This window comes from Alligator mississippiensis, chromosome 3 (genome assembly GCF_030867095.1).
Source record: "Alligator mississippiensis isolate rAllMis1 chromosome 3, rAllMis1, whole genome shotgun sequence".
Taxonomy (NCBI): domain Eukaryota; kingdom Metazoa; phylum Chordata; order Crocodylia; family Alligatoridae; genus Alligator; species Alligator mississippiensis.
Window position 1 is genome coordinate 155,220,548 of NC_081826.1, and position 23,367 is coordinate 155,243,914.

Here is a 23,367-nt window from a genome sequence, read left to right on the forward strand (position 1 = left end):
AGTCAAAGATCTCTGTATATTAAACATTTATAATACATGCTCTAGATTATAAACAATCAGGTAAATAACTAACCTCCTGAATGTAATCCAGGATTATTATAGCCCATGACTTTTTTTCAAAGATATTTAATTCCAAGAATCTTACTGACTACAGCATACTGAAAAAAGATTGTGTGTTCCACCTGGCTAATGACACCATTGGTTCTTGGCCTCTCCCTCAGTTGAGACATTTGACAAATAACTGAGACATTTCAGGGTTTTATACCACAGTGGCCACCCAGTGTTCTCATTCTGACTCCCTGACAAGAGTACCATTGTTCAAAGTAACCCATTTTGAAAGTGGAGTAAGATTAGAGACGGGCAAAATACAGCCCACAGGCCAGATCCAGCCTGCCAGGTCATTCTATCTGGCCTGTGGGGACCCTAAAAAATGTAGAAAATTAATATTTATCTGCTCCTGGTTGTCCGTCAAAGATGACAGGAGCCAGGGGCAGTAGGACCCAGGGGGAGCCAGCAGCAGGATGCAGACCAGCCCTGCCCCACCTCCAGCTGTTTCTCTGCCTTCCTGCCCCCTCACTGCTCCACCAATGGCTCCCGGCTGCATCGCTGGACTGCAGGAGCACAGAGCCCACACCGGTACCATAGAGGGGGTGTATGTGTGTGTGTGTGTGTGTGTGCATGTGTATGTCTGTGTGTGTGTGTAGGGAGGGACTTTGTGTGTGTGTGTGTGTGTGTGTGTGCGTGAGTGTGCTCGTAGGGCAAGTCCCACATGCACACCCCACCATACACATGCACCCACACCCCCCCGCACTGCCAGACACGCAGACCCCCACACCGACACCCCCTCACTCATGCCAGCTGCCCTCCCTTCCACACACAGTTCCCCACAAACCCCATACCCATCCACATTCCACATATCCACACACACACACCTACATGCTCCCTCACCCCACACACCCCACACCTATCCACCCCCCACAGAACCACCCATACCCTTCCCCACACCCCACATACCCACACACCCACAGCCCTCCACAAACTTATACCCACTCCTATGCCCCCCACCCTCCACAGTATACAAGAGTAAGACTTAATTTAAGTTATTGCGCAATCACCTCTATGTACACTACACAAACGCATGTAAATCAGGACAAAAATATTTTTTTAAATCAAATTAATGAATGTTGTAGATGTTTGATTTTTAGAATATAATTTGCTATTTTTCTGGTTCCAAGATGGCAAAACCCCTTGCTGAAAGGAGTACTTCCAAGGGCAAGGGGTGGGACTTCTGGTGGCAAAGGTCAGGGGTTAGGGGGCAGGACTTCCAGTCACAAGGTGGTGACCAGGGGGCAGGGCACCTGTCAAGGGGCACGGCTACCAATGCGGCCCTCAACTGCTTGCCAAATCTCAGTAAGCGGCCCTCTGCCCAAAATAATTGCCCACCCCTGTGTAAGATTTCCGTTTAGTGTGAACTAATCACGTTCCAACAGAAGTGGGCTAGTGAGCACCTGCTGCTGGATGCTTGGTCAGTGCTGAGACTGTTCAAACCCCAGCACAGCTCCCACCTTTTTAACAGTATCAGAACTTTCCAGTACTGTTCAAAGGGCAGAGTGGCTTCCTGCTGCCACTTGAAACATTTTGGGTCCAAGCAGCAGTAGCTACTGCTTCCTCCCCCTGCCATTTCTTGCACAGTCCTGCATCTCCCCAGGACTGTCTTAAGGGGGCAGGGGGCATTTTCTTGTGGTTTAAACCATCTCCAGGAAACCTGGAGACACTCCCTCATCCCTGCTTTCAATGTCCTGTATCTTCCTGGGACTGTGCAAAGAGTAGAGGGAAGGCCTGTGGAAGAAGGGGCAAGGGGCATTGAAAGGGGGAAGGGGGAAGGTGCTGGCCTTGGCAGTGGCTGTTTTTCAGCAGCTGCCAATTGACTATTGACAGCCTGCCCACTTTCAAGGCAGGGGAGAGGGTAGGTTGTCTATAATCAGGCTCCCCTGGGTGAAGGGGAAACCAAGAAGCAGTTCTCTGTCACCCCTGACTGGAGAGCTTTGACTGTGTAGGTCTCCAGCCAGGGGCCTGGAATGCCTGTATGATTCTCTTCTTGCCACATTTTTATGGCACTGGAAATTTTTGAGGGGTCACATTGAATACCTGTCCATAACCTTTGGCTGTTTGAAGACCTTTATAAAAACCCCACCCAAAATGGCACTTTAAACTCAGTGCGTTCCCACACTGAGCCCAGTGCATGCCCAGAAGAGGCAGTGAATTAGTTGGACCCAGCTTGCCCAATGTTTGTATCGATCAGGCACTTTAGCGTGGCTTTTTGGCAGTTTGATATAATAGCTAATTGAATCAGCTTTAAAGAAAAGCACCAAAAAGCCTTGCTGAAGTGCCCCAATCTACAAAGATGCTGTGGAACTGGGTCAAAGTAACGTGCTGCTTCTTCCAGTAAAGGGCAATATTTAATTTTATCTTTTTTGGGGGTGGGGGTTATGTCTCCAGGCAGCCTATGTGTCTAGTCTTGTAGGCAGAGCAGCAGTTCAGCAATCTTTCTTAACCACTGTACTCCTTGACTAAAAAGTTGATTAGGGATAGGGAACAGAAGCAAAAGTTTCTACCCACCATAATAGCTCTCTGCCTGCAAATCTTTGTTTTGTCATGGGATAGAATTCAAAGTTTGCATGGTGTGTAGAAACATCTAAACCCATCCCTCCCCCACCAAGTCTTCTCCAAAGGCACCTCTTCAAAGTAGCAGCAGAACTGTAGACTTCATGAAGCCATTTGAGAAACTTTGTAAGTATAATTAATTTTTCTGTAATGGTCCAAAGAAAATCTGTATTTTATACAGAGAAGTTATGATATGTAACTACAAATACTGATTTTGAAATAAGTGAAGAAATAAGTCATATCTTCTTTTTCCACTTTGCAGTGGCCCAAAGAAGCACTTCTTTCCGTGTCAAAGACATTTTTCCGAAATGTTGATCTTGGAAGTTATGAGATGAAAGAGAAGCTATCATTAATGTGTGTAGATACTCACATGAGTGTAACTGAAATGGCAGATCAATATTATGCTGAGCTGCGGCGACGGTATTATACTACACCCACTTCATATTTAGAATTGATCAATCTCTACCTGAAAATGCTGACAGAAAAAAGGAAGCAGTTGGTTTCAGTAGGTTTCATATTATTCAACACAACCTTTGCTATATGTTTCAGAAATATTTCTCATTGTCCAGAGATTTTGTTTATTATTCTTTCTTTGCAGTGCTGCAGCTCGAATTGCTTTATTCATTAATTCAATAGCTTTGTTTTCTAGTAAGCCAACCTAATTTCCTTCCCTAGTACCAATTATTAGAGGAAGGATTTGTTAAACTCTAGTTTACTTTTTACTTTTATGCAGTTTGTTACCTTTCTGTAGTTCATTGAACATTGAAAGTGAGGAAAAAACAAGTCATTTCTCTTTCTGTTTCTCTTGCCTTAGTCCTATGCTGTAGAACTTGGGTTGCAAACACTGCAATAGAATGTCTAACTCCAAACCAAAGAAAACATAAGAGAAAAAAATTGTATTTTTAAATACATCTTGGAGATATTTCTAATAATATCCATTACTATCATTTTTTCTAATATTTAACAAAAATTAATGTTGAACCTATATTTATGGGTATGGCTAGTTTATTAGTTTATTCCAATTACAATGGTTTTTCTTTTATATTTTTCTTATATTTTTATAAATACTGTTACATCCATATTAACATATTTTTTATTATACCACACTTGGAAAAGCAGCTTCCATTGTAAAAATCAGAAATTATTACAGGCTGCACAAGTTGGATGAAACTTGCCAGAATTAAAAAAAATATCCTTGAACTTATATTTGAAATGTCCATGTTTGAGAGCTTTTTGGAATCCACGTCTGGAAAAAATGAAGAATTTTTCCAACTATTTGAGTTGGTCTAATAAAAGATATCAGATTTACCCAAAGAACCGTGTCTGCCAATAAACATCTGATGCATTCTTACTGTACTTTAGGCTCGGGATCGTGTGAAGAATGGTTTATCCAAGCTATTGGAAACAAATGAGCTTGTAGATAAAATGAAATTGGATCTCTCAGCTCTAGAGCCAGTCCTGAAGGAGAAATCTGTGGATGTTGAGGCTTTGATGGAAAAATTAGCAGTGGATCAAGAAAATGCTGATCAGGTACAAATAATTTTCTTATAGTATTTATGATATAACATATGTGACTGCTCAGAATGTCATTGAATAAAGTAGTTGTTTTAAGAATTATTAATAATAGACTCTGTGTTGGTCTGTGTTTAATAGTGTGGAAGAGAAAGGCCTAAAAGCATGGGAATAAACCTTTAAAGGGAGTACATACAGGCAGGGAAATATAGTTAAACAATATTATCTCTTGCTCTGCTCTTCCACCAGCACAAATTTCAGGCCAGATCCAAAGCAAGATATGGGTCCCTTCAAGTGACAGGCAGGAACAATTATAGGTTTTTGTCACCCAGAAATGGGGGCTGGGTACATGAAGCCCTTCAGAAGGGTAATCCAAATAAACCATCCAATTCATGGAGAACTGCTTGCCTCTATCCACTAGAGAACACTAAGCACATGTCTAAAGCTCTGCATCTTTCCAGACCATAGGTACTTGACTCACCCTGCAGGCAAGCCCACCATTTAGGTTCCAAAAGCTCCTGAGAGTGCCCTAGCCAGTAGGCTACAGTCATGGTCTTTCTTGCTTGAGATCTCTCATGCACCTTGCATTCCTTTCTGTACAGTGGCCTTGCTTCAACAGGAAGGGTGGGGGCCCTCCCCTACAATTAGATGATATAGTCTTGCGGTGAGGATATTCCCTTGGCAAGTGGGGGATGACGGTATGAATCCCTGCAGGCTCAATAGGGCACTAAACCCAGGACTTGTACTTCATGGGCAAATGTCCTAACCATAAGGGCATTGCATAAGAGGTGGGCCCAACCACCTACTGCTTTGACTATGCTCTAAAAAGAAAACAGCTACTGGCTTCAGTGCTGAGAGGTCCAGTCTTACTACTTTTTGTTAGACAAGCTTCAATCATACTGACAGGGATCAGGCCCTTCTAGGAACTTTAGTGCTGCTTTTTGGATGCCAGTAAGAGATAGACAAGGAGCTAGATACTAGCTGTTCAGACTAGAAGTTGTGGTGCAGAAGGAGAATTGCAAGTGCCTAAGGAATTTTCAGGCCAATGGGAAGCCCCTGTTGAGTCCGGCTTCCCTTGTGCCTAGGCAGCATCATGGAGGGGAAGGGGAGTGTCATTGCAATTTTGGACTTAGGGGCCTAAAGTTTGCTTTAGTCTTGCTTAGCTTTAAGAATTATCAAAACTGCTTCTGGATTACAGTTCTCAGGATAAAATTCTCAGGATTACAGCTGCCAAGAGGAGACCAGTGGAAGTTCAGCACTGCACTCTGTCATGTTGCCAGTGGCTGGCTAGAGATTTCTGGGGCTTGGCTTGACCTGCATGTCCTTGGTCTTTGCTGGCCATTGTTTCTCAAATGTGAAATTCCTTCAATTAAACACACTGTGCATGTGTAAGAATAAGTGAAGCTACTGCATAATTCTGAAGCAGCTGACATATGTTAAATTAAAAGCGTGACGGGATCTGATCCCTGGTCCCAAAAATTGCACCTCCTGCCATGCCACATGTATGTGGCAGGAGGCACAATTATGGGATCAGGGATCAGATCCTAATCATTCCATTTTGCTGGTGCATGGGGAGCCCGGGACCATGAACCTGGGCTCCCTATGTACTGGCAAGTAGCATCCTTGGCTTTCATGCTCTCCCCCACTCCCAACCAGGTTAGTGTACAGGAGACAAGGGCTCCAGTGCACTGTCCTGTCTGGGAGCCCAAATCAGTTGGTGCTGCCAGCTGTGGGACCACATGGAGCCTTTGGATTCTGTGCGCTTCACTGGCTGGGAGTGCTGATTGAGGCTCCCAGCTGTAGAACTACATGGTGTTGCCCCCTTGTAATATGACCTGGTAAGTGGCTCCTTCAGACATTACAGCAGTGACCTTCAGTGGTACCAGCCTCAGATCCTCTGCTGGGTGTGTGGGATGTTAGTTTCTGGTTTCCTTGTTGTTTGAACAAGAATTCCGAGTTTGCTCCTGTCTCCCCAGGGTGGCAATGCAAATGCACACTGTCTCTTTATTTGTCCACTACTTCTGTAACTTTGTCATCTCAAACTCTCCAATCCTCAAGTTTTAGCTCATCTTTTTAGTTAAGGTACTCCAATCCTATTCCATTTTTGGTTCCTTTCCTTCTAGAAAAAGTACTGTATCTGGTTAGCCCACTGTTCCAATCACAGCACTCACTTTTCCTAGTGCCTTATAAGGAACTCCATACAATTTGATTGCTTAGTTTCGGGAAGGCCCAAGGTTATCCTAAGAGCCTGAGCATAACTCAGTTTGCCTGCTACACTCCCTTCCTTGATCTCCCGGAATACGGTGGCATCGCATAGATATTGGTTGACCTCTCACATGTGACTCAAGGCATGTGGGTTGCTACCACATCGGAGACAGATCGTCTCGTGAGCAGGCCATCATGTTCTGCGTGGAATTATTTTATGGGGAGTTTCGGAGGAGAGCCTTTAACTCTTCTGCCCTCATGAATTGGATAATTGATAATAGGATTCTCAGAACTAAGACCACCACAAGGGGGTGTGAGGACACATTAAGGATGTGGGTCACAATGGGTGACTAACCAAACCGAGTTTTTTATCAGTGGTGTTGAGTGGTATCTTTAATATCTTGGAGGACTCAAACAAGTTTTCTTTGATTTTTGGATGACAACAAAGACTTTGTTAGCTGTATTCTGAACTGCATTGATTTTCTGTAACAGGGTCAGATCTTGTAGGACTGAATCATTTTGGGGGACCAGACATGTTTTTGGCAATTTTACCCTTTTTATACAATGGGCAGTGCTTTCTTTGTTGTTTTAAATGGTACCAGTGCCCCTTTGTTCTGCAAGATGATGGAGAAATGCCAAGGGTTAGACCCTTTCTGTGCAAACAGCATGTCTGGTTTCTATTGAGGATCCCATCATTTCACTTCTTGTTTTAGATCTTTATATACATTTTAAAAATTAATAAAGCTACAATACATTATTATTTCTATTATAAAAAGCAAAAATACATATTTAGCACAAACAAAGCAAAAAACAAAAAAAACCCAAAACCTAAAGGAAACCAATAAAAAAAAATACAATAAAAATAAACTGTTAATCAAGCCTTCTTCATTTTTGGCATGGCTGAACTCTTTGAGGCCCTGAAGGCAATGCTCCATGTGACCCACCATTTTTCATAGCCACTGTGCAGATATTTCATAGCCTATCAAGAAGTTCCATTTATATTTACATAGTTAGTATCATAACCACTTATAAAAATAACACTGCATAAATGCAGCCAAACAAACAAGACAATTACTATATATAATACAATCAAGCTTGATTCTTCTTTATACTAAGCAAATTTCTTGATGCTTCAGTGGTGGTTCATCTCCTGCAAACCACAAAGAGAAAAAAGGGAGGGACTCAAGCCCCTTTAGGTTAGTTCAGGTCATGGAATCACTTTTGACACTGACTGGGTATGCCCAGAGATTCCCCTTCTTGCTCTTTGAGGCTGCTTTTTAGCAGTTTTTTCTTTGTTAAAGAGAGAGGTTCTCCAACATGTACCCTGCCATACATCTTCCTTCCTTGGCCTTCACCAAGGGTTTTTCTGTTGGGGTGTGCTCCCCCTATCCTTCTCCCATCAAAGGGTAACCCACAAGGCAATGGGAGCCAGGGTTTTCTGGCGCCCTGTACTCATCTTTCTCTGGGGTGGCAATACGTGGCATTTTGTAAAGACTACCCTGCCACAAGTAGCTCCACCACATTAACCAGTCCCAGGAAGGTGTAGTTTTTAGGTCTGACCCAGGACTAATTTCTAGGCTTTCCTGCTTTGGTTATTTTTACTTTTCATGGCAAGCTAGTTGAGATTTCAGGGTTTTCGCTCTGGCAGTTTTAGCAGTGGTCTCTTTTAACCTTTTGACCTCTTTCGGACTCTGCCTCTGGATTGCCAGACCCCTTAGGTTTCCAGCTGTGTCCTCCAGACTTTGACCCCTCTCTGGCAGCTGGCCCCGTGAACACTTGCCTCTCTGGGGCTGAAGACCTCTCATCAAATCTTTCTCTCTCTTGGCTCTACTTTGAGCCTCTGGACCTGTTTGGTATCACTCTTTTCAGCAATTCTTTGAAATTCCCATACTTTCTAAACAAAACATATTATGGGTTAATACATATTTAAAGCTTTGTGTTATCATCAAGATTGTATCTGACATTTACCATAGAACCTGTGTGCCTCTTTAGATGGGATATATACCACCAGAAAGTTGTTTTTTTTTAATATGCTGGCCAATTTATAACAAATCCTTTAATGATTTGAATTGCAACAGGTAGACCTATGTTTTAAGTTTACCATAGCTACCCAAACAACACTGTATCATTACTGAACCAAATTTAGTTTTGATTTTTAACCATTTTTTTAAACACAGAGGTTCTAAGTTCAGGGAAGCCTCAATGTGCAGGTTTTTATTTCCTGTAAAACAATGGGTTAATGCAGTTTTTCTCACACATCCTGCTATGTTGGTATTGTAAATAGCATTTACATACAGATTTTCTTTATAACCTTAAAAACATTTTATCAGTTGGTTTGCTAAAAGCATACACATTATTTTTCAATAAATGTCATTTTGCTAATCAAATGGAATTTACAACTTACAACTTTTAGATGAATTGCTGTCCTTTGTTTTAAATATTAGAACAACTTTCCAGTCCAAACTGTATGGAAGTGTTCTGATCTGGGATCCACAGACAAATTTAATTTTAGAGAGGATATTATTAACAATTTTTTTCACATCTTTATAATATTCATATGCATGTAAAATCTTAAACCAAGGAAACAACAAATAACAAGACAATAATACAAACAATATAAAATAGACAAAACAATTTTGTTATAATAATAAAGCCATCGCTTAGGTGGCACACACTTTTCCTAGTGCCTTATAAGGCACTCTGTACAATGTAATTGCTTAGTTCTGGGAAGGCCTAAGGTTATGCTAAGAACCTGACCATAACTCAGTTTGTCCACTACACATGGGAGTCAAAGGTTCCCATGCCCTCCTGCAGCCAGGAGCACTGATGAGCTGACTGGCACTCCTGCCCCTAGGAGCACACTGGAGTCTTGGATGGCTCAGGTGTGCTCCTGAGTCTGGGAGCACTGGCCATACATTCAATTTATGGCCTGATGGGAACCAGCCACAGAATTATTACACATAATTTGTATAACAACTTTATTTCTTATTTTGTCATGCCATTAACTGAATTAATATTTGACTGGGTCACCACTTAAGACCTGATTAACCAGTTAATCAGGTCTTAAGTGTAACATCTCTCAAGGGCCTAATTGACACATTTTATGTAAAACTGTAAAGGAAGTAATGGGGGTTAACAATAGGTCTGTGCAAGGCTTCAGACACAGCGTCAGATCTGGAGAAGCTTTGGACGCTTTGGCATCCAAAGCAGCATGTCCAGATAGAAGCACTGGCTTTGTTAGGTCTAATTACCTCTATATCGAAGCAGTTTGGAGCTTCCAAAGAGCTTTGGAAAAGCTTCGAAGCCATCTTGGAGATCCGGCCATAGGGTATAATGGGGAAACAATGAAATATCTATAACTTTGTTGTTTTTTGTCTTATTTGGATGAAATTTGTAGGGATTGTAGTCTCTGCTGACAGCATGAACCTGCCAAGTTTAAAGAAGATTGGTGCAGGGGTTCTGTGGGAGTTGCAACCCAAATTCTTGAAAGCAAAACTGATGTTACCTGTGTTACATCACAGGGGGGTGAAAACTGCAGGGATGGTAGCCCTCGCTGAGGCCACAAAGTCTGCCAAGTTTCAAGAAGATCGGTCAGAGACAGTCAGTTGCACAAGCATCCATGTCATGAGTTTTGCTTGTCTGCAGCTTGAGGTGCAGTTCCCCGCAAGCCTCTGCACCTATCTTTTTGAAACTTGGCAGACTTTTTGGCCTCAGCAGGGGCTACCACCCCTACAGTTTTGACCCCCCTGTGTTGTAACACATACACGTGACATGAAGTTTGCTTTCAAGAATTTGGGGTACAGTTCCCCCAAACTCCTGCACTGATCTTCTTGAAACTTGGCAGACTTCATGTTCTCAGCAGGGGCTACCACCCGCTGCCGACTCATGCAGGCCTAGTTAACAAGTACATTAAAGTAGCAAGTCAGAACAAATACAATTTTTAAAAAACATTATCGTGTTTTGCAAATATTTCATTGGCCATTTACTTTTCAGGTTCGTCGTATTGTTCAAGAAGATGAAGCTGTTGCAAAAGTGAAAGCAGAAGAGACTCAGGCAATAGCTGATGATGCTCAGCGAGATCTGGATGAAGCCCTGCCAGCTTTAGAGGCTGCAAACAAAGCTCTCGACTCCTTGGATAAAGCAGATATCTCTGAAATTAGAGTTTTTACCAAGCCACCAGATCTTGTCATGACTGTAATGGAATCAATCTGCATTCTTCTGAATGCAAAGTCAGTCATTCATTGCTCTTAAGTTCCTTTAATTTGTTTTGATTTACCTTTATTTTTAGACTTTGATTTTTTCCAGGACACTTCCCTAGTAAAATGCTTTGTATGATTCTAATTACCTCTATATCAAGTTCACACATTAACAGGATGATGCTAATGTAGAGCATATCCTGGGCTGAATCAAGGTGTGGGCATATAAATAAATTACTACAAGGTAAAAAGGGAATGAAGATTTACTGTGTGTCAGTTGCTGTATTGCAGCTGTTCATTTGTATGCTCTTAACCTGGTATAGATTAAAGCTAATAGTATCCTGCTGCTTTTGTTGAGGGCTAAGTTATTGCAGGTTGGTTTTTACTTATCACAGGATTAAGAACATTTACTTGGGCATTTGCTGGGTATCAATAGACTTGCTGTAAATCCCCACTCTGCCCCCTTTTAACCTTAGTAAATTGTTTATATGCCCTTGCTCTCCAGCTATTGTCTCCTTGACAAAAGCACTGTGACCAAAAGAAACTTGGGGGTCTTGATTGACCACAAGATGAATGTGAGTCACCAATTCAATGCTGTAGCTGGAAAGCAAACTAAACTCTGACATGCATCCACCAGTGCATCTCAAGCCAAACAAGCGACATCATCCTCCTGCTCTACTTGGCCTTAATGAGGCCGCAGCTGGAGTACTGTGTCCAGTTTTGGGCCCCTCACTTGAGGAGGGATGTGGATAAGCTTGAGAGAGCCCAAAGGAGAGCCACCCACATGATCAAACACCAAGAGAACAAGCCTTATGAGGAGAGGCTGAGGGACATGGGACTTTTCAGCCAGGAGAAGACAAGGCTCAGGGGGGAGCCTTAGACTGGACATATGGAAAAATGTCTTTACAGTCTGAGTGTCCAGGGTCTGGAACAGACTCCCGCCGAAAGTGATGCAAGCACCTACTCTAGACTCATTCAAAAGGTGTTTGGATGCATATCTTGCTAGGATCATTTGATCCCAGCAGACTTCCTGCCCATGGCCGGGGGGCTGGACTCCATGATCTCATGAGGTCCCTTCCAGCCCCTAATATCTATGAAAAAATAGCTCTCTGGCTACAGTGGATATGAAGTTTCAGTAATATCCACTAGAGAGAAGAGTGCTTAGTAGAATGCTTAGTTTAACTTCGGGGGGGGAGGGGGGTCCACACTAAACATCTAATAGACCACGTGTACATATTTTTTCTCTTAATTGGGGGCATGGGGGTGGAGAAAGGATAAATTATAGCTACATGACATATTTGGTTGATTCTTTGGTACAAGTAGTTGGTACATGACGTCTTTAATGTACTTGGGCCACATTCTGCTTTTTGTTCTAAATGAGCAATTATCCAAGAGTGTGAGAATGTGCTGATATATCTGAAGAAGAAACAACTCATGTCCCAAATCTGTTTACAGATTGGTTGAATTGGTGAAATGTTATAACAAAAAAAAAAAAGAAATTTATAATGATCTAATGATGGTAAAGAAAAGCATTTGGTATGGAAAACCACATTTTTAGAAGCTGAAAGTACCACATGTCACTTTTTTCCTTTTTACACAATATTTGATTATTTTCTGAGTATCATGGAGGTTTTTTATTCATAACTTTATATAGTCTTCAAGCCGGTCTATAAAGAAACTATAATTGTTTTGATTTCTTTAATACATCAAATGTAATATTAATTTGAGATTGACTTGCTTTTTAATGTCTGCTTTCACATCTGTTTTAAAAGTCAAGTTATTTCTCAAGTAGCTTTTGAACCACTGAATAACTACCATTTTTATCAGTTTCTGTTGATAATTTATTTCTTGATTGATATCAGCTACAGGAGCCCTTGGATAAAAACCTAAATTGGTTTACTTCTCTTAATTTTAAAGCTACATTGATTCACATAATCTAAAAATTTGCCTAAATTAAAATCTCATATATAATATAATATAATATATTTTTACATAAGGGCCAGGTGGTAATATGACCACATGTAACATCTTTTTACTAGCATTGCTTCATATGTGCCAATCCAAATTTTTAAATTTTATATGAATTTCCAGGAAAAACTAGACTCCATAAATTCATTATAAAAAGAGTTTAGTTATTTCCTTGGTATAGGACCAAATCATAGAGGAAAATCATGTGGTGATAAAAGAGAGAAACAGGGCCCAAGTTTTTTCACTAAAAGACTGTTTAAGAGATTAAATTATGAGGGGTGCACCAATAGAGATTTTTGGAGCCAATACCAATAGCCAATTTTTAAGGAGGTATATCGGTTGATACCAGTCCAATTTCTGATACACAGCCCAGCAGCTTCAAGAGTAGTGTCTGGCTGGTAAGACTGTTGTGATGGAAGGGGAGGGGGAAGAGAAGGGGTGTGGTAGGGGGCAGATTGAGGCCCCTTCAGTGAGGGAGGGAGTGGGGCTAGGGCAGGGACTGAGGCTGGGGCAGGCACTGCCCAGTTCGGGTGTGATGCTAGACGGAGCCATGGCTCCTCCAGGGGGTGTGGGGAGGGGAGGTGGCTCCTGCCCTACACACAGCCCAGGAGGGCACAGTGGGCAAGTGCCACCAGATCTGTATGAGGCAAGGGTGGGATGCTGCTGTGGGCTGAGGCTGGGGCTGCACCAGGCTTTTCCCAGAGGGGGCTGGGCTGGGCTCAGCTGCACTCAGGGCAGGGAGTGGCGCCGCTGGGAGCGCGACTGTGGTGAGGCTGCAGCCACCCCAAAATTCACTGTAGCCCCCCAAACTCCCCCTCCCAGTGCTGCTGCCCACCCCTCTCTGAGTGCACCCTAGCCCAGACCCTGCCGGGGAGAGCCTGGTGCAGCCCCGGTCCCAGCCTGTAGTGGCATCCCACCCTGCCCCGTGTAGATCCGGGGGCACACCCCCCCCCCCCATGCCCTCCTGGGGTGCGTGCAGCGGTGGGAGTGCCCCCACCCCTGGTCCCTGGACAAGCTGTGGCTCCATCTCGCACTCCGCCCCAGCTGGGCAGTGCCTGCCCCAGCCCCACTCCCTCCCTCACCGTGGGGGCCTTGATCTGCCCCTCTCTCATGCCCCTTCCCTCCCCTCCCCCTTCCCCTCCCACCACAACAAACTTACCAGCTGGATGCAGCTCTCCAATCTGCTGGGCTGTGCTTACCACCTACATGCTGTAGCTGCACGCATGTACAGGGCATTTATCAGCAAAATTATTGGGTACATCAGGCAAAAAAAGCCAATTTCCGATATAGTCAATTTTCTTTATATTGGTGATGATCTGATATCAGACTGATGTATTGGTGCACCTCTACAAATTACATATGCAAGGCTGTTGTTACTTGGCTGGAACTTCAGTACCAGCAAGCTATAGGGTTCATTTTGCTAGGAAAGAAAGAACTTTGACTGCATGCCTTTGTAATATCATTATAGATCAGTTTAAATCCAGGGAGGTGCTGTAGTTAAAGTCACACTTTCACAAAGCATTAAGGTCCCAACTCTTACCCTATTTAGTGCAGCAGATTTACAGTCTTGTTGCACATAGCAATTCTTAGCCTCTCTTTAGAAAGGACTATCACTTTGCTTCCAAGTGTCATGAAGTAGAAGTCTATGCTACACCATTAATTGCATATGATACAGAAATGTAACTCATGTCATGTTGTTTTTATCAAGCAGTGGTTGTGGTGAAGCACTTCAGAACCTTTTGCAGAGCAAAATGACTTTGCCTAAAATGTGTGACTTCAGATTATGTAACATTTTGCTTGCAGGGCAAAGCTTTCTAAGATTCTGTCACTCTTGTTTTTTTTAATCTTTCAGGCCTGACTGGGCAACAGCTAAACAGCTCCTTGGAGACTCCAACTTCCTTAAAAAACTTCTTGAATATGATAAAGAAAATATAAAGCCACAAATATTGTTAAAGCTTCAGAAATATATAAATAACCCAGATTTTGTGCCTGAAAAAGTAGAGAAGGTGTCAAAGGCGTGTCGGTCGATGTGTATGTGGGTGAGGGCTATGGATTTATATTCACGAGTTGTGAAAGAAGTTGAGCCAAAAAGACAAAAGTTTAATGCTGCACAGGTAAATGCTACACCTTTCAAGGCACTTTGTCATCTCCAGTGATTGTATGGACATTATTATTATTTGCATTATGATGATGCCTAAGATCACTGGTCATAGACCAGGATTGTTTTACATGGTGCTGTACAAAATGAGATCAAAAAGTTCAACCCAGCTCAAAGAGCTGGCAGTCTAATAGGACCTTGGCAGATGTTACATGTATGGTGCAATTATTGTGTTAATTGCACCATGCCACATGTTCAGCCAGTTTATGGTTCCATAAAATGGTATCATAATGTACTGGGAGTAATGAATGGGACTGCACAAAGGGCAGCTAGCAATCAAGATGGCAGCTGGTCCCTCATTCCTCCTCCCTCCCTGGGCCTCCCTGCCAATCGGTGCTGAGGGGCTGGGCCTCTGCCAATCAGCACCTGGGGGCAGGACTGCTGTGAAATGCCTGCAAAATTAGCTCCTCATGCTGCATGCAGGTTGCAAAAATCTTTTGTTTTGCCGTGATTTAGGTAGGTCCCTACCTATAAATTCAGCAGTGGAACACTGATGGGTTACCACATGGCTATGTGTCCACTGAAAATGGGATTCTTGTGACTCAGGGGCAATGGTGGCCACTGATGAATGACCCCAAGACTAAGTGAGTGCTACTAACAGACAATACCAATACTTTTCCGAGTACCCAGCCACAAAGATATTCCACAAAACAGCAGAACATTTTTGCTCTTATAGCTGGGAATTGAACGTGTAGCCTGTTTTGTGTTCCAGACACAAGACTGCCTCACTAATGCTGACGATCAACTGATAGTCAGCATTGTCACCCCAGGGCTGAATGAGGCCGAGGCTGTCTGGAGATTAGCTGATTGCTAGCTTTGGATGTGGTAGCCCCATATCTGGAACCAGGCAGCATAGTAGGGATAGGTCTGGGTCCCAGCCAGGACCCTGGGCTGCCTATACCTGATCTTGATGCTCAGCTGAATGTTGGGATGAGACACAGGGCAGTTCCAGGGTCCAGATAGAGTTGCCCCCTTCCCGATCCACAGGATCAGGCTGAGGTTAGCTTCAGCAGTTGCACAGTTGGAATCTGAGAAATGTTATGCCCCATCTCAACCATTGCAGCTGCTGTCACGCCATACATGCATAGTAGGATGCTCAGTTGGCATGGGGCAAAAATCCTTCAGATCCCAATCATGCCATTATTTTAATAATTGCCATGACCCATAAAATCTTTATAATCCAGGATGTTTCTTTTAGCACTGCTGGTCCAGTCAAACAGAAAATAACCTTGTAAGGTGAATCAAACCTCAGCTTGAAAAACTACTGTTTGTTCCAAGAATACATGTCCTCTTCCTCCTGCTCATTAATGCTGTATTAAATGTTAGCCATGTAGGCTCTTCATTAAATAGCATAGACTTCCCATATGGAGCAATCAAGCACTTGTAAATGGTACAGGCAGGAAGATTCTCCAGGACTGATTAGGCCCAACTTATCCAGGGTGACTTTTCCTAGATATATGGTCCAGATGAGACTTTCACCACTACTGTATTCCTGTGGTGTCAAAATTCAAACTAGGGACAAGACAGACTAGTGGGCTTGAGAGTTTCTTGCTGTCTTTTCCAGAAATATGGACACGTTCATGAAAATTCAGTTTTACAGATAAGTCAATATTATACATCAAGGACAATTGGGTAGACTCCTCATTTATATGTGGCAGCAAAATAAGCAATCTGTTTTTCAAAAGCATGGTTCCTGATGCTCCATTGATTTTTGGCTTTTAAAAAAACCAGTTAAACCCTTGTTTAAACAACCTAGCTTATATGTTTGCCTCATGCCCCTAGGCTGAGCTTGATGCTACAATGGCTACCCTTCGAGAGAAACAGAGAAAATTAAGACAGGTGGAAGAGCAGATACAGGCTCTGCAAGATCAATATGAAAAGAGTGTTGAAGAAAAAGAGAGCCTTGGTAGGTGATTTCTCTCAAAAATATTAAGTAACTAGAGTAGTGTTTCATATTCATTCTTCCATTATACAAAGGGTGGCCATACATCCTGGTTTGGCCAGGACAGTCCTGAATTTTGTAGGCTGGTTTGTGAAAATAGAAACAAAAGTCCTGGAATTGCAGGGGCGCAGGTCACAGTCCAGCAAGGAGGTGAAGCAGCATGGTGCACCAGGCAGGCACTGCTACTGCTGCGAAGCAGCAAGGCAGGTGGACTGGAGCAGGCACCACCCCATCCATATGTGCCCAGCCCAGCTCTTCCTCAGAGGCAGCTGGAGATGGGGGGCAGACTGGGCACCCACTTTTCTCTCACACAGCAGCAGCGGTGCCTGCCCACCCACCTGCCTGACACACAGTGCCACTCTGCCTCCCCACCAAACAGTACCCCATGCTCCTGCCTACCTGCATCTGCTTGCAGCAATGCCACTGACTTGATGGGGGGTAGGAGCAGTGTCCTGCATTTCCTTAAAAATATGGATACCCTAATTCAGGGGTGGGCAATTATGTCTGGAAGGCCACTTAACAAGTTTTGGTAAGCTGTCATGGGCCTCATGGGAAGCCCCACCCTTTGACAGCTATCCCACCCCCTGGTTGCCATATACTATAACACTTACTATAATATATTTTATTACAAAAAATATTTGTCATGATTTGTGTTTGTGTACTGTATATAGAGGGGATTGCATAATAACTCAAAAATAAAGTCTTACTTTTCTATATTGTGTGTGGGGTATGGCTGGGGTGGACGTGTGTATGGTGGGGGGGTGTGTATGTATGGTGGGGTATGGGGGGGTTTGTGAGGGGTTGTGGCTGTGTGTGGGGGAGCATATGATATGTTGGGGGGTGTATATGTGGGGGTTGCGGGGGCAGGGTGTGAGTGTGTGGTTTGTGGGGTGAGGGAGGATGGGGGGTTGTGGGGACCCCCCACATGGCATGCAGCCCCCACTGCCAGCAGCAGCAGGTGGGAGCACTTATGCTTGGTGCAGGCATGGACACCTGGCAGCACATGGCTGTGGCCAGCACTGCATGTGGGAGCAAGGAGCGTAGCCTGCCCAGCCTGCCTCTATTGTGAGGGCTCCACGTGGTGTGCATGCAGCTCCTGCACTCACACAGCACTGGGGGAAGCTCTGCACTGGAGCTGGCTGCTTTTCCCTACCGTGCAGGTCCTGGGGCTCTGCCAGAAGCAGAGGGGAGCCCCAGCCCCTGCTTCCCCACAGAGTCCTGGGACCTGCTCATCAGGGGGTGGGGAAAGCACCTGACTCCAGTGTGGGGCTTCCCCCGGTGTCACACAAGTGTGGAAGCTGCAGGTGCGTTGTGCAGAGCCCCCGCAATAGAGGCTGTGCTCCTCACCCCCATGCACAGCGCTGCCTGGAGCCACACACTACCAGGTGCCAGTGCCTGAGCCAGGCACGAGCACCCCAAGCACCTTGCCTGCAGCTGCTGCCAGCAGCAGGGGATATGCATCATGTGAGGGAGTGTGTGGGGGTTGGTCCCCACAGCTTCCCACCCTTCCTCACACCCACATCCTGCCCAGCTGAGCTGTGTGTTCCCATAGCCACCCTGGGCACAGGCTCCATGCTGCTGTCAGCCCCAGCCCCACACTCTCTACCTCCACCCAACTGAAGTTCCCCCCTGCCACTTCCCTACCTGCTGAACAGACCCCCCTGGGGCAGCTGCAGCAGCAGCCCTGCCTGGAAGCTGCTGCTGGCTGGGCTGGGTCCTTCCATTCACAAGGGTGGGAGTGAGATGCAATAGGGTATGCTGCAGGGTGTGTGCATATGTTGGTGCCTCACTCCCACCCTTGTGGGTAGAAGTGGTAGGCAGGGTACAATTCGTTGGTGGGTGCCTGTGAACTGGATGAAAGTGCTTAATGGGCCGGATCTGGCCCATGGGCCATATTTTGCCCACCCCTGCCCTAATTATACAGCTAGCTAGATATGCCAAAACTGAAGTCTTGAGCCAGAGGGTCTCATACTATGTATTGTGCCCAGTAAGTGGCAGTAGGGCTTCACTGAAAAGATAAGATGTATGATTTACTAGCACTCTATTTCCACACAGCTGTGTAATACAGAGATGTTCTGGCTGATGCCAAGAGTTGAACAATTAATTAGTTCATGGATATTCCTTCAAGGCAGCTTCTACTAGAGGAACCTGACTTCCTTAGCAGGTGATGATGCAAACACAGCAGTTAGGAATTTGAAGAAGCCAGAGAGTTTGCTTTCAGAATCATAGGTTATCCAAAGGTACACAAGTAAAATAAGCCAAGAAAAGGTATAATGTGGACGCTTCTCAGTAACTTACTGTTAAGGCTGAAAGAAAGATTACGAGTACAGAAACTAAACTAGAAAGCAAGTGTGGCAGTTTATGCAAAAAAAAAAGTTTGACCTTTTTAAGATGATAATCACAATTCAGTAATTGTATAACCATGCAGCAAGGACCATGGCACTTACCCGAGCTCGCCTCACTCGAGCGGGAAAGCTTACAGCTGCACTGGGAGATGAAGAAGTTCGATGGGAGGAGAGCATCAAGAACTTTGAAGATGAGATTTCAAATATCATAGGGAATGTATTCATAGCAGCTGCCTGTGTTGCCTATTACGGTGCTTTTACAGCACAGTACAGGCAACTGGTGAGTAAGAATACTTTTGATCTTTTCTTTTGACATGACTGTAAACTTAATTGCTTTGTCCACAGAGCGGGAACAATATGGGTGAAAGCAACTGACATGTCCCTTCTACATCTCTGTTCATGATCTTTGGCCTTGTTGTCCAGAATTCAGTTTTCACACATGTGCATTCACTTATAGGCTTCTTTGCTGAGACTTCAGAAAGAGTGCAAAGTAGGAGAATTACTGTATTATATATTGTTAATGCAAGCGAGGACACCTGTTTTCACAAGCTCCCCCACAGGGTGTGGTTGTTTAGGAGCACTATTGCTTCTAAGAGTATCTCCCAAAGCCAGCCCAGGCATGGCTTCTAGAGAAGGGGAAGAGCCCTGGATCCTTCTCACTCTGAGAACCTGGTTTTTCAGTCTGTGGCCCTAAATGAAGAAGCTAGCTTCCAGTTCATCTTCTGAGAGAAGGATTTGATCTCTTGTTGGGAGGACGAGTGAACCCCAGAGTTCTGAGCAGCAAAAGAGACAGGTCTTCTTCAATGAAGGTGTTTACTGGGGCAATGGCCACTGAGTCAGAGGTTCCCTGCCGCCTCCAAAAGGTTAAGTAGTCCTTCTGTCCCCAGTCCAGCCCACGATCTGTTACTCAGCTGTTTTCTTTCCAGTCCAGGTCTTAATTACCCAAAGCTGCTGTACTGGTCTGTCTTCAGACTCTTCTGCCAGGAGATGATACCATTCTTATTTATACACCTTGCCCTGATCATTGTCATGCTTGTTTCTTTCTCTCCTCTGGACCTTCCTGGGTGTTACCTGCAATCCCCATCTTTTTGAAGTATCAGCAAAACTATTCAAAAATGTAGATGGATATATCTTCAGTTATGTAAATCAGCAACTCTGGCTTCATCATCTCTTTAACCCATTCTTTTCCCCTGTATAAGTTATCCAGAAGAGAATAAGGCACATAATATTATAACAACATGAACACACTTAAAACAAGTATTGCAATAAAAGCCATAGTTGGTCACACCTGTCTATTCTGAAATGGACTTTTCCCCTCCTAGGCCATCAAGCAGCCATTTAGTGGTAAGAACACTCTATGAACACATTGGACCTTGCAAAGGACTACCACCATAAACATGCATCCTACCTACTCACTCCCTAATGCCAAAAATGTGTAATGCATCTGGTCTAACACATGCATATGTTCATGAGAATCCATGAATGACTTCCACGGTGCAGTTAGTGTAGGTATGGCCTCAATCACTGCTGGCCAATATCCAATAGTTTATTGTTACAAATCCCTTTAAGTAACCCAGCCTTCCATAGGCCATGTTTTGCAATCTCTCTTTCAGCTGATTGAATGTTGGATCAAGAAGTGTCAGAATCTAGAGCTCCCCATCAGTCCTGACTTCAGCCTCATAAACATACTGGGAGATCCCTATGAGATTCGCCAGTGGAATACTGATGGGTTACCACGTGACTATGTGTCCACTGAGAATGGGATTCTTGTGACTAGGGGGCGACGGTGGCCACTGATGATTGACCCCCAAGACCAAGTGAGTGCTTTGCAGACAATACCAATTCAGTCACCATTCCAACAATTCAGCTTATCCAAAGCAATATACAAGTTTGTCAGGATAATTCCCTGCATCCTTTAATCCATTTTCTTAAATTATGGCTATTGGAAGCATCAGGTGAGCACAATTAACAAATTTAGAATGAAAAGTCTTTTACAATTCAAATTTTAAATATTGTAGAATCTATATGCAATTAATTATTTTGAAGCCAGATTATACCCCACAGATGTGCATCCCTTCTTCCTTCAACCCTGCCACACCATCCTCCTCCACCCTCAGCTCCCAAGTGTCTTTATGTGGTTTGAAGTTAATGTCAAAGGGAAAGGAGGCTAGCCAGGACCTTTATGAATGAGGAAATGAGTTTGAGGATTTTTCTGCTGTGCCTAGATACACAAATCACCTAAGGGGAGGGTGCAGGAGGCCAGCTCCTCCTCTCCACACTAGCCCTGAGTACCAGAAGGACTAGGCTGCCCTAGGCAGTGTATACATTCCTGTTGCATATTGAGAACCAAGGAAAGTGGAGGAAAGTGTCAATGCAATTAACTATCCATTATGCAATATAAAAGCTGTAGATTTTACAAAGATAAGCAAAACCTTTTTTTCTGGTGGTGCCTTGCAAGTATACAGGCATAGTGCAACTAATTCACTTCTTCTCACCAAAACAGTGGCTTTAATAACTGGGCTTTTGAATACTGAGACCAACAAGCTAATTAACCTGCTAGTTATCTGTGACACTTAGCCACCTCTACTGATTGTTCTGTTCGTTCCTATGTAGGCAAATCGATGGATAAGAAATAAAGAAGCAAGAAGTGGCTTAAAGATAATCAAACTTACTGATGCTGGTTTCCTGCGTACACTTGAGAATGCTATTCGTTTGGGTTTGCCCGTTCTTCTAGAAGAGGTTTGTCTTTTTACTCATACATTTGTATTACTATCCTATTTCCATGTTTTTGCTATGTTGGTGTCAGTCAGAAAGCAACAATGTGCGCGTCTACATGTACATTAATATGCTTTTCCTAATGTGCATTAAATTTAGTACCTGTGGGCCTCCTTCCCAAACTGTGCTATTAGGTGCAGTAGCCTGGAAGCTGACCTTGCCTGTGAAGACTGAGGTGAAAAAGGCATTGAGTAGTTCAGCCTTTTTCATGTCACCTGTCTCTAGGTTATATCCCCCATTCAATGAGGGACCCACACTTTCCCTGATCTTCCTCTTGATGCTGACATACTTGTAGAAACTCTTCTTGTTACCCTAACATCCCTTGCTAGCTGCAACTCCAACTGCGTTTTGGCCTTTCTGCTTTTGTCCCTGAATGCCTAAGCAATGCTCTCATTCCTCTCCATAATTATTTGTCCAAGCTTCCTTTGTGTGTTTTAGCTCATAAAAGAGTTCTCTGCTAAGCCAAGCTGGTCTTCTGCCATACTTGCTATTCTTCCTCTGCTTTGGAGTGGTTCATTCCTGCATCCTCAGTAAAGTTTCTTTAAAGTACAACCAGCTTTCCTGGACTTCTTTCCCCCTCAGGCTTACCTCCCAAGCGATCCTGCCCATCAGCTCCCTGAGTGAGTCTAGGTCTGCTTTTCTGAAGCCCAGGGTCCTTATTCAGCTGCTGTACTTCCTGAAGCTGAAGAGGAAGCTGCAGGGAGAGAGGGAAGTGGAGACGGGGTAATGGCAGGTTGAAGAACTGGCCAGTTATGACTCTTGAACACTGGCATTTTTCATGTGTATAAAGTTTTAGTGGACTTAAAATGGCCTGATTCAGCTAAGCAGCATGAGATTATCAGTAGAGTGTCTAGAATGGCAAGGATGAATAAGGAGATCATCTTGAATGAATTAGCCATGCAAATAATGGCTTAGGCAGAGAAAAATGTACAGAAAAGGAAATGCAACCCAAAGGCAGAATGACTCAGTCAACAATACTAAGTCAAGAATAGAGAAGTTGGTCTTCAGATTACTGACTCATCAAATGGGAATCCCAAGAAAACTTCTGTCTGTCACAATTAAAAACAGAAATATAAATCTGTACTTTTCACCAAATCTGTAGTAAAAGATGCCTTGTCTTCAAAAACATGGTAGTACGCCTTTTCTCCCATAGAACCAACAGGAAGGACAATCAAGAAGTTAATAAAAAAGGAACAAACATTGTTATTATAGATCATAGTTATTAAAGATCACCCTGAACAATCCAGTTAGCTTTGGTTCTCATGGCAAATGATATCAACTTGTCTTTTTATTCATACGATGTGTGAGACATTCTCCTAGCCACAGTCTTGTCACAGATGGACCCAAGCTCCCTTGCATTTTGAAGAGGGCATCACTATTTCCAAGTAGTTCAGACTCTCCTATTTTTAAGGTAACCATCTAGTCTTAAGGCATATTCAACCATTTGAAAGAAATGTTCTTTTTTCATTCAGGGATAAAACTAAAAAACCTGGTATTCTATTCTATTCTATTCTATTCTATTCCAGTGGTACAATAAGTAATTTAGCTATCATTATTCACTGGTGGTTCTTTCTTTCTCCCTTTTGTCCCCAAAAGGAAAAT

At 43.6% G+C, this 23,367-nt stretch overlaps 1 protein-coding gene across 2 annotated transcripts in view; it reads left to right on the top strand.

The window, feature by feature from the left end:
- The window catches only part of DNAH6 (dynein axonemal heavy chain 6), a 289,163-nt gene that overhangs the window by 169,232 nt on the left and 96,564 nt on the right, over positions 1 to 23,367 (top strand). For both annotated transcript variants that reach the window (XM_059724560.1, XM_059724561.1), the window contains exons 49-56: positions 2,927 to 3,169; positions 4,027 to 4,194; positions 10,375 to 10,610; positions 14,398 to 14,659; positions 16,486 to 16,609; positions 19,074 to 19,270; positions 20,604 to 20,807; positions 21,604 to 21,729. In XM_059724560.1, the coding sequence (XP_059580543.1) occupies positions 2,927 to 3,169; positions 4,027 to 4,194; positions 10,375 to 10,610; positions 14,398 to 14,659; positions 16,486 to 16,609; positions 19,074 to 19,270; positions 20,604 to 20,807; positions 21,604 to 21,729 (1,560 nt within the window). The remainder of the gene's footprint in view (positions 1 to 2,926; positions 3,170 to 4,026; positions 4,195 to 10,374; positions 10,611 to 14,397; positions 14,660 to 16,485; positions 16,610 to 19,073; positions 19,271 to 20,603; positions 20,808 to 21,603; positions 21,730 to 23,367) is intronic.